General features: G+C 36.4%; 1 protein-coding gene across 2 annotated transcripts in view; it reads left to right on the top strand.

Annotated features, from left to right (window-relative positions):
* The first annotated feature begins 2,020 nt into the window (after window positions 1-2,020).
* The window catches only part of LOC5571484 (acidic leucine-rich nuclear phosphoprotein 32 family member A), a 32,439-nt gene continuing 21,875 nt past the window's right edge, over window positions 2,021-12,584 (top strand). The window contains exon 1 of one of the 2 annotated variants that reach the window (XM_021841491.1): window positions 2,021-2,496. In XM_021841491.1, the coding sequence (XP_021697183.1) occupies window positions 2,449-2,496 (48 nt within the window). In that variant the 5' untranslated portion in view covers window positions 2,021-2,448. The remainder of the gene's footprint in view (window positions 2,497-12,584) is intronic. The other variant, XM_001659688.2, reaches the window with a different exon arrangement.

Here is a 12,584-nt window from a genome sequence, read left to right on the forward strand (position 1 = left end):
ACATGCTCTTTCGTGTTATTAAATAAAAACAAGATTTCATTAAAAATTTTAGGACCCAATTAGCAAAATTTTCTCATATACCTTTTTTGTTGAAAATTTTGCGTACTTTCATAAAATCGGGTCGAAAAGCATTCAAAAATTTTATTTAGAAAAATCAACCTTTTTTTAAAAAAAATCATAACTTTTTTGTCCATGATTTCTCCATCTTGACCCACTGTGCAAAAGACTTCATTTTTTGTCTACTTTAACATATAAAAAAATAAAAAAAATCAAAAATAAGATTTTTGAGAAAATTGACTTTTAAGCTTTATTTTCGATATATAAAAAATTACAACATTTTTTTACAGTGTATATTTTTTCCAGATAGTCCCAACAATAACCTAAAACTTTGCGGAAGACTCCAAACTGATCGGACAAACCGTTTCTAAGTTATATTATAATGACCGAAAATTGAAAATTATATCATAATTTTGTATTAAAATCGCTGTATCTTTAAAACGGTAAAAGTTAGCCTGATTTTTCCGCAAACCTTTTTTGTTGTAAATTTTGCGTACTTTCATAAAATCGAGCTTAAAAATATTTGAAAAGTTTATTATGACCATTTTCAAAAATTCACCTTTTTTCAAAAAATCATAACTTTTTTGTCCATGATTTCTCCATCTTGACCCACTGTGCAAAAGACTTCATTTTTTGTCTACTTTAACATATAAAAAAAAATCAAAAATACGATTTTTAAGAAAATTGATTTTTAAGCTTTATTTTCGATATATAAAAAATTACAACATTTTTTTTACAGCGTATATTTTAGTCCCAACAATAACCTAAAACATTGCGGAAGACACCAAACTGATCGGACAAACCGTTTCTAAGTTATAATTTTTTGAAAATTATTAAGGATTTTTTTCTTAGGCCCTTCTCAAAAGTAAGGCTAGAGTCAAAATGGCGAGCCGATTATGCAAAAAGGCATTTTTGGGCATAAAGAAAGCATGTGCAAAATTTCATCCAAATCAAAAAATATAAAAATGAAATTTAGGAAAAAAGTTGTCATTTTCTGTGGAACCGCTCCTATCCATCCTTTCCGGTCGCCGATGATCAGTATCCTAATGAATCCGGGACAAACTCCGGACCGTTAGCAAACCCAGGAGAATATCTACATGGTGTTCCAGAACGTGCTGGAAATAGAATTTGTTCGGGAACATTCCACCGATGATGCAGCTGCGTGCTCCCTCTTTGTTGTTAATCGACGAAAACTGAGTCAATCCGGTAATACGCTCATGTAAGATGCGGAAAGATAAGCTAGATTTTTGAAGATGGATAAAGATGTTTTATAAGATGCCACGGATGAAACAAGATAATATGCTGCAAAAAGATAAAGGCCGCAGCAAGGATTATCTAAAGATATCCAAATAATCTAAAACATCTAGATGTGTCGTCCCCCTCGGTTCTTTGAATAGTTTTTGTATTGTACAACAATACACAAATAGCTAATTAAGACAATACATGTACAATATATCGTATTGTATTTTCAAAATGTATCATACATACAAAATGTACGATACTTAACAACCCATACATTATATTGGAAAACTCTCATATACCATACAATGAACTGTGCAAAACAATATATTTTACTGTAATTGTATTGTCATTTTACAATATACTGTATTGTATTTCCAATGTTTTGAATGGTACTGTTACAATACGTTATCTGGTTTTTGTATTGTATTTTTTATCCGGAGTTATGTGCGCGGTGGAGGGAGAGACAAAGCTCGCGTGACGTAATATTTGACTGATCCTAAACGAATTTTCCAAAGAGGCGCGCTCTCGAACGATTTGGGTGCCGGTACCGCTACTTGCATTCAGGATTCGATGTCAGCTCCGTGTGTAGTGGTGAGCGCGCGCGACGAGACAGTGAGTTCCCCCCACTCACACACACACTCCTACAACATTCACACACTCTCGCGAGCTTGCAAGTGTTTTGGTGAGTGAAAAAAATAATCGACCAAAAGAGTTTCGTCGTGTCGTCGTTCAGTCGATGATCGAAAAAATTAATCAAACGTTTTGGCTGAGCTGTGCGGTCGTCATACAACACACTCTACAAGAGGAGCGAAAAGTAGTGAAAAAGTGCGAAATACGCAGAGATTCCAGGCTTCACCGTAATCCAGATAGTGAGGAACGTCGGTTCAAAGAACCGGAAAGTGTCGCAAGGCCGAAACGCGGACGTTTTTGTGGTTCCGCCCGGAAAGAAAAACGAAGCCTGTGCGCCGTATAATCTGTTGATTTTTTCTTCTTTCGCTACCGCGGTCGTAACAATATTCCGGAACACGGTACGGAAATCGTCTCGTGCGGGGTTTTGGTCGTCGCCGTTTACCGTCTTGTGAGGACAGAGGGAGCCAGAAGTTAGGAAGTAGCAGCCGATAGAAGCGAAAAACGTCACACACAAAAACAATGGAGAAGAGAATAGCGCTGGAAAAACGCGGACTTCCAGATGATAAGGTAAGCGTGGTTAGAAAAGCAAAGGACACCTGATTAATCCGGAGTTACTGGATGATGAAAGTCCGCGATTCCTTCGGGGGAAGTCCAACCTCTTTCTTTTTGCCCTCCGCCTGCTTCGATTCATTGCTCGTGTCTCGCTCTTGCCTTTCCTTGGTTACCTCTCCTCGGAAGGTGTGTGTATGCTAAAAAAAAGGCACGCACATTTGCGAACAGCAGAGCCAAACCGCGAGGATGCAATGGTTCCTTTGATTTCTATTTCTAAATCCGTTCATTTCGGACGAACAAGATTACCTGTTATGGGGCAAAAAATTTAGATCCGAAAATAGTGCGTTTCGGCGAAGCGGATCCATTCCAAAAAAATAAAGAGTGCGCTGTTCGCGTAATGGTGGCCCACATTTAACCTCAAAAGTTCGTTTTGACAGTTTTCGAGTCAATGACAGTAATGGCTAGTAAATTCGTTGGCAAGATTTCAACCTGGTTCTCGGAACCGGCCAAATGAAGTTCCTCCACTTAGTGGCACTTTTTACGGTGGCGGCGGCAGTGTTCAATCAATACCCGTTCTCAAGTTCTCAACATAATCACAACCCCGCATATGAGCCGTCGAACACGAAAGAAGGAAAAACAAGAAGCCCGTTTTCAGTACGAGCAGGTGTTCCCAAACGGTTTTTGAGTTGTGGCACCCTTGCAATGTAATTTTCAAATACATGACTAAAAACGTTCTGTTTTTGCACGGGGGATTTCTCGACGTTTTATGCAAAAATAAGCTTTTGGCGAAAAAAATGTATGAAATTTTTTTTTGCACGGCAAAAACAGAATAGGGTGTACTGTTCTATACCGAATTTCGGAATTTATTTTACCTAGATCTCGGGAAACCAATGTTTTACCAAAATCTTGGCGAATTACGTCTTAGCGGGCCAGGGGACACTATTTTTGACCTGGTCACAAAATAGCACCGCTCAAACGTCACCCAGTGAATTCGGGCATTGGCCCCTTGAGGAATATTCACTTTCTTTCAACAAAGCTACACACTTAAAAAAATCGAAGTATCCTGTGAAATAAATCACCGAATTTGACCGAAACGACAAAAATACAGATATTCCTGTAAATTCTACTATTTTACCAGAAAAATCAGTGAAAAGAAACAATTTACTGTAACCCTGTGAAATACTAACGAACAGTACGGTGACAGCATTATTTTCACCGTACTTCTGTTAAATCATTTGACAGCCGCCCTGGCCAGGGATGCCACATACACAGAGTTATCTGTAATTACATAAAACATTTTTAAGATTTTTTAGACATAACAGTAGGCCTGGTAGCGAGTCACTTTTTAGTGAGTTGGTCACTTTTTTTCGTCCTGGCCACTAATTGCAACAAGAAGTGTTTTTTACAGAAAAATGGTCACTAAAGTCACTGTTTTTTTTTTTTGTGATCTGATGATAAATCAACAATAGTCTGAACAAGCATCTTAAACTTAAATAGCAGGACAGTAATGTACTGGTTTATATTGCTCTAATGCACATTTTTTTTGTTTTAATCTGCAAATCAAAATGTCTAGGGAAGAAATTACTAAGAAATAAATTCACAAATTTTGCACACAAAAAAAAAAAACAGGACATCCATTTGCGGATTAAGCATACCTTTTTATTCCTACGATTTTGAATGACTATTTCTATTCCAAATATACGTACTTTAAAATAGAAATATTCGTTGCTTTAACACACATGGGCATATTGACTAATTGTTTCAAAATCAGCTTAGAATAAATGTTATTTACTACACTAAATACTAGTAATGCGATTATTTTGGATACTTCGAGTACAGAGTAATATCTAGGTTATTGTAATACGTCTATTCTCTAATTAGTATAGCACAATAATTACCTTATTCATTTTTTTTTCGAGACGGAGATGAACCAGCCTAGGGCTGAAAATCTCCTTAATAAAGCTATAATAATAATTTTTTTCGAGTTTAACGAAAACAGATACAGCTTCGAAGCTACCTTGTTAGTGAGTCTGAGTTAAATTTTAAATACATTCTTAATGGTTTTTTTACCTTTTCTATTTATCAATTATCGATTCTGCCCAGAAATTCACAAGAAAGTCCAAAAATGAATCTACAATTTTTGTAAGGAACGCAGATGTTGGGGCAGGATCGTAGTTTCCGGCGAGGAATTGGGGTCACACACGGACGTTTCTGGCACTACCGGCCTTGGTACGGTTTTCGGAACTAGGCACCACAAGATCACTCAATCTCTAAGCACTTTACGACAACTTTACTTATATTGAACTTTGAAGTTGGCTCGATAATAGTTTGGATATAACTAAACAATCTTCCTTTATCATCGTAAACTTACTTTCGAACTCTACCTGAAATTTCCCAAGAAATACATAAAGCATTGTTTCCAGAAATTCGTTCTGCAACTCTGGCATATAAAACAGCTTTAATGAATTTTAACGAATAAGTTCGCTATTGATCCCAAAGAGTTTTGCCATAATTTATTTCTTCAGATTTTATAATTTTTTAATTTCCGTAGATTTTCTCTACGGATTGGAATTTGAGATTTAAAGTTGTTACACATGCCTAGGGGTGGTCTACTTAATACGTAAGGCAATTTTGGGGATTTTTCAATTCCCTCCCCCCATGATAATTTATTTATGAAAATAAATTAAAAATGGTTGGCGCGTAAAAAATCTTTAACCCCCCCCCCCCCCTCCCATAAATCCTTACTTAATAAATGGACGGCCCCCTAGCTCAGCGGCCTAGCTTTTGTGCGCCCAGATTTCAAGATTTACCATTGTTTATAGGCACAATCTGTCCTTTGATGATTTTTCATATCTCATGTCATTCGATGAAGTTGTTTGTATGTATACGTTTAAAACAATTAACTGTTGAGACACATTTCGAATTATCAAAATTAATTTCATTTTTATATGTTACATAATGTGCTTGTTAATATCTTAATTATTAGAGGCTGATTTCGCGTCTAAATTTTTATTTTAGATTAATTTTTATAGTTATGAAGTCGCTTTTTTGTAATTTTTGTCACTACTATTTTGCTGTCTGACCGCTACCAACCCTGATAACATGAGTTTTGGGCATTATTATAAAGAAAAAAATGTCAAATACCAAGGGATTCAAAATTAAAAGAAATGTTCTTTACTCGTTAGTAGAAAAAAATTGGATGAATAATTGTTAACATTCCTAATAGAGACTGGATATGTGAGCAACAGTTCTTCACTGATGACAAAATCCTTCCCAAGTAACACCAAGCATTATAACATTGCACGTATTCTACTGCATATCAACAATACTGATGCGATATTGCTTTTATTCGACAAATTTCAAGAGCTGTCAGGCAAAACAGCAATGCTTTGTTGTAGAATTGCTTTGTTGCTTTATAAACATTCTTGCATTAGTTCGACTATATAAAGGCCCTTTTCCACTTTTAAATTACTTCAATGGTAGGCTTACAGCAATGCAGATGCTTTATATAGGCAAGGATATAATGCTCCATGATTACTTGGGTTATTCCTTTCATGTGCAAAGGACATGGATTTTTGCAGCAGAGGTAAATAAATATTTCCACTAACTTGACACATTCTTTCAAGAAAGAACCGTACATTGGCTTTTCATGTACGTTCTCTATGAGTTATTTTGCCTGCATACTTCGGAAGTGCCAAACCAAAAATTAAATTTGTCAATGAGTATGTGCGAATTTGTCTAGGTGTTTGTACATCTAGATGCAATTTGATTTTTTTTATCAATTTTTTTGGAGACTGACACAAGATAAAAAAAAATCATCAAAAAAACAGATGAGAGTTGAAAAGATGTGGCAACACTAGATTGGGCAGGCATGAGCTCCACTGACAAGCAGAGAAAACTGGCTTAGTGGTAGCAAGCCAATGTACTTTAATACCCAGATACTGGATTTCCGAAAACACATCCGCGTTAGTAATTAAATATTTTTATTTTTATTCTGTAGTCCGATATTTTAGCAAAATTTGCTCAGTTCAACTATTTCCTATATATGAAAAATGATAATCTTGCGTTTGGAATTGGTTTGAAGCAAAAAGCAGTTCACGTATATTTAATTTCAAACTTATTTTTATCCAGTTTTCTGACGAGGATCGGGTTGAATCTCTGCATAGCTAGTGGAGTTTTTACACATTAAAAGAGTTTTTCATAATCTCTTTTAGTTATTCCTAGTTCTAGTAAAACTAGTTATTTAGTATGTTTTATAAAAATAGTTCCAGGAATTGTGATTATTTTGATGATTCATTTATTTATTGAGACATTCAGTTGAAAACTAGTTTTTTTTAACAAATCTTTTTCGGTTTAACTTAAGTTAGTCTAAGAAGGGACAATATCTATCTATGCTAACGGACGGGAAGGAGGCAACCCTCATAAAGCTGTTTATGAGTTGTACTACGATTTTGTCACTTGAAGGCTTTAATACGAATTGATCATTTGTCAAAATTTTGTTCAGTTTCTAAGAATAAATTTACCTCATAGAATTTCATAGGTTTTCTCCAAGAAATCCTTTAGGGAAAGTATCTTTGAATATCTTCCAAAATTCTGGACCTTCTTCAGGTTCAGAGCCAAGGCAAGGAAAGCAAGAAATGTTATCTTAAATTATTGGAAATATTCCTGGAATAATCCAACAGATATCTCAAAAGAAAGTCCTAAAACAATATCTGATAAACTCTAGCAGAAAAGAACTTTTGTCAAGATTTCTGAAGAATCTTTTCGGCCCTTGAGAAAATTTTGGAGTCTCTTGACAAATTGCTATTATTCCATTGTTGCACCGACGCTTATGGAAGCTTAACACAGCGATCAACCGACTAGTTGCCAAATAAAATCGGGTGATCGATGAAATCTGGTGTTGAGAAGGTCAACTTTGTTGGATTTTACAGAAACAATCGACTTATCTACCTATTCAGTAGGATTACGTCGGCACACCCTATTTAATCGGGTGTTATTCGGTTGATCCCTGTGTCAAACTTCCATAAGCGTCGGTGCAACAATCGACCGATTTTTGAATCGATTTAGTCGGCAGTTGAACTGTCAAATGTTTAATAGGGTTCATTCTCTTCGGCAACTTTCCCATAAGCGCTGCAGGCGAATCTGTTCGGCAGCTCCAAATCAGTCGCATTTTGAGGCTTGTTCATTTGAATTGAGGGCATCTCTAGCAACATTGTTTGTTCCGTCTCGGAGATCTCGTCAGCGGGAAGCTGGCAGAGCAAAAGATCATCTGAATATTTTCATTGGTGTGTTTCGATAGAAAAATATTGTGTATTTGACGTTTGAAATTTGATTGCCGATTATAGTCGAATGGTGCCGAAGCCGTAAGTCTCCCTATTTGTTGTGTAGCATTTTCTAGTGCAACCTGTAAATGAACTCTTTGGAGAATCCATGAAAATCGACTCTGCAACTGCTCGCTCTCCACTTATGTAGTAGTATATTCTGTATAGAACGTTAGGCAATCCCTAGATCAAACTCTGTAAGAAATTTCTGAAGGAATAACATGAGAAACCACTGAAAATACCGACATGCTTGATGAATTTTTGTTGGAAGATTTTTAGTAATTCGATGGCTATTTTTTATGTTTTAATAGCATAAAAATAGTCATCAAATTACTAAAGCTTATGCATTTACCGCTATTTTCTACCTGCCTCTCTTTCATTCTGCTGTGAATTTTTACACTAACTACCATCTCGATTCTGGTCAAGCTTAACAAAACATCAACCCAGGCGAATTGACTAATAGAACCAAAAATCCCTCTAAAGATGAAGGAGAGGCAGATAGAAAATAATCATAAATTATTATTATTTAGTAACCATCCTTGTTTTTGGGTATACCAATTCCAAATGGCGAAGAAAGCTCTCGGATAATAACTAACGAAGCAGGCTGTTTCCCAGTGGAGAAATTGTTGATGGAGTTTCTAGACTAAATAGACTCACTTCTTTAAAGAATCTTAACAAAATTAAGATTGAGATTAAATTAACATTCTTTAAGGAAGTGAGTCTATTTAGTCAGGAAACTCCATCAACAAATTATTTCTAGACTAAATAGACTCACTTCCTTAAAGAATCTTAACAAAAAAATTTCGGAAGGTTAGCCAGGGGCTCCTGACTGCCTCCTAACCAAAAATTGATCTCAACCAAAAATAATTCAAGGATTTGGTCTAAAAATCAAGCCTTAATTTAGTGTGGAAACGCTAATATAAAAGTACACGATTGCAACAAATCGAGTCGGCGTCTTCAGCGAAGTCATTCTTAGCAAATCAAACAATAAGTGCTCTGAAGACACTAACGCGATTTGATGCAATCCTGCATTTTTATTCGCAGTTATAAACAGGGTTGCCACATATAAATCTGTAATTGTTTTCTTTTTAGGCAGGCTTGACAATTCTCCTCAACGGGGCTACCCCGTTTGGCATAAAGTCATTTGGCATAAAGCCATTTGGCATAAAGTCGTTTAGCATAATGGTCATTTCGGATAATGGTCATTTGGCATAATGGACGTTTGGCATAAAATAAAAGAAATTAGAAATTTAAATAGTGCTACTTAAAAGAAGATCTGGTGATCAAAGGAAGGGAAAATCGTCTTAAATGTTAGTAGTTATAATGCCCACGTAGGAAAGAAGGCAAAATTGTCAATGAAAATTGCTAATGAAATGAAAATGAGAAAGAACAGCCTATGACCAAAAGAAAGGAAAATCACATATGAGAATGTTAGCAATGGTAATGCCAAAAACATAGCAACTCAGTTTTCGACGATTATGCCAAATGACTATTATGCCAAACGACCGTTATGCCAAATGGCGTCCCCACCTCCTCAACATCATCAGAGTTCGGTGACATACTCTAGAGCAGCGTGCTGCCTTTGCCTTTTTGCGAGGGAGCTAAAAAATGCTAAGCAGAGAGGCAACGAAAAATGAGCGAGTAAGATGCAGCACAAAACAGAACAGAGTAAAATTCCATCAAAAAAGCATACTCTCACAACTCCCCGAGGACTGTCTGTTCGGGCAGCAGACTCAAGAGTTTTTTTTGAAGTGTGAGTAATGGTGAGCATCGCAACGAGAGAAGGAGAGTTCCTGAAATCCTCGCATTTTTTTGCACTCGCACTCGGTCGCTTGAGCATCTGTGTTGAAAATTTTGAGTTATTTTTTTCTCCTCAGAAAAACGGCGAAATCGCCTCTTTGCATCGCAGAGGAGTTTCAAGCTGGATTTAGGTTTCTGTATTTATATACCTGGCAAAAATCCGTATTTTAAATATGTATCCCTAAAAGTTGAAATAATGAATAAACAATAAGTTCAAGGAAATTTCATCTTAGTTTGAAATTTATATAAATCTGTATAATTATGGCAGAATTCAATGTATACAAAATTTATATAGAGATTTTTGATCACAAAACATTCGAGAAAATCTGTACAATGTGAAATATTGATAAATTTATATATTTGGCAACCTTGCTTTGAAGCCGCTTTTTGCAGTCCAGTGATGAAAGAGCTACACAATATTATTGTTTATGTTTGTGTCCATAATAGAACTGACATTTCCTATGTTGGACCCACCTGAGAGTTATTATAATTTAATTAATTACTGATTAACTATCGTAGTATTTTTCAAAGGCACAAACTTGAGAAGCTGTCTCGTGGAATTTTACAACTCCCATACAGAGACAGACAAACATTTCTCGCATACTCTGAGATAACGCCCTAAAAGCCATTGGTAACCACGTGCGTAGCTCGTTGTTTCTGAGCAGATGAAAGAATAAGCATCCAAACCAACATCACGGACAGGTAAACATTAATCCTTTCTTCCCCATAGCGTTGTTAAATAACATGAAAATGCTTTAAAATGCTCAGAAACAACTAGCTACACACATGGTTACCAATGGCTTTTAGGACGAGATCAGAAGTTATGCGAGATTTCATCTAACTTGAACATTTAGCTTGAGAACCCCTGGCCTAATAATAGAAAACGAATTCAAAATTCCATTACTGGACTAGACCTTGCTTTGAAACTGTAGTACTTCTCACAATTTGGTATCAAAACAGAAGTACTTCTGTAAGTAATGCAGCAGTCCATGCATCTCCGTGGAACATTAAATATCAGAACGGCCCTCCGAATTCGTCATTACGTCGTCGCCGTGCCTGTCGCATGTTTACATGTTCCCTACATTATCAGTGAAAAATTTCGCGCTTCGTACATCGATTCTTGTGAGAGTGCAGCGCAGTTCGAGTTGGCATGTCCCCCAAAGACCGGTGCTTCCCGAAGGGTCATCCGCCAGTTTAGGCTCCCATCCACCAAACGTGCTTCGACCTTCTGGACGTTGGAAATGTCCAATTTAGGCGAATTAATCATTCATTAAGTGGGAAAAATCAGCCGCCATATTGCTTAAGAAAAAACGCGACACATATCGAACCGAAACCCCTCTCTGCTGCTGCTCTGTTGCTTTGCAGCTTACTCGACCGACGACGATGGGGAGAGCTACGTCGAGGCCCTGTCCATCCCGTGTGTACATTCGTTGTAGTCGCACCACAGAGGCAGGCAAGCAATCTGAGGCACCACAGTCACAGCTTGAAGAGGAATTGAAGCACGCGGTGTTCCTCCGGGGCGTTGTTTGCATAGAAAATGTGAATGTTCCTTCAATATTCATTAATATATTGTAGACGGGCACAGTACTCTACTACAGTAGTTCTTACTCAAATCATCATTATTATCATCATCATCAGAGTTTTCCGACTGTCAGTAACGATTTGAAATGTTTCACAGCAGAAGAAACACTACAATAACTGTTTATATTCACTTTCAAAAAGGCTTTAAAGATATAACACTACAACAGCATTTAGGCAGCATGCTCAACGCAGTATAGTTAAAGTATATTGTGTTGATAAATGTACCAGAACGAAAAGATTCTTAACTATGTCAGAATTTGGATACAGACATAATCAATCTATACATAGTTTTACGCTTCAAAATTCCATTGACACGTTTCTAGCAAAATTTAGTTAACGAGTACAATCATCCCTCAGTTATGGATCAACTAAGACCCACTTTACGGAGCATACTATGGTCAAAAATCATGCCAACGATATGCAAGCTTTAATTACCTCCCGAACACTGAAGAGTATAATTCTCGCGAAACATTACTAAAGGACCTATGTACACATGAGAGATTCTCTTCTCTCTCGCTCTCTTTCGATTATAACAGTGAAATACTAAAGCTTTTGGGAAGTTTTTCACTATAGATCGAAAGGCAATTTCCTTGACTAGCGTTTCATTAAAAAAACGCAACAGAAGAGGTTAATGTGACTCAGTTATTGATCAAAGAGAAAGTAAACAAAGAGAGCCTCTCATTTGTACATAGGTCCATTCAGTAATGTTTCGCGAGAATTGTATTAATTAATATACCTCTAACTGCACGATCACGATACAAAAATATTGTCGATTCAGATAAAAATATCAAAACTTGTGTGGGACGGACAAATTTGATTTTTAATGAGAATCATCCTCACTAAAAATCAAACAGACTCATATTATGTATCAGAACACTACAACAGCAATTTATCCGTTATATAAGTGATTCATGATCAAACGTCAACATCCCACCGCAAAATCGCTAGTGTTTGGAGGTGATTTTAACCTCCAAATTGTCAAATAACCTCAAAATCATCACCTCCAAGTTAGTTCTAATAACCTCCGTTATATGAAATATGGTGGCGCGTCGATCGTTGCAAGTTTATCGTTAAACAGTCAATAGCATACGTTTTGTCGTTTCTTTTAGAATAATTTTATCTTTGATTGATTCACAATTGTGAATCAACGCTTCTAGGAATGTGATTGACATTTTATTTTCTACGGATGTACAACATGTGCTCAAGCCTGTTATACTTTATCGCGATGCTGTTTAGATAAAATGAGTTATGTATAGTAATAACTCTATTTGATGAGATATTCTCCGTTTAATCCAACTCTGACCCATATCTGTGGGCTATCCATAACTGTGAAGTGACTGTAGAAAATTAAAGTTCTAATGAAGTGACTTGACTGTAAAACAATCGTTCAATGTTGTAATG

Source organism: Aedes aegypti, chromosome 2 (genome assembly GCF_002204515.2).
Source record: "Aedes aegypti strain LVP_AGWG chromosome 2, AaegL5.0 Primary Assembly, whole genome shotgun sequence".
Classification (NCBI taxonomy): domain Eukaryota; kingdom Metazoa; phylum Arthropoda; class Insecta; order Diptera; family Culicidae; genus Aedes; species Aedes aegypti.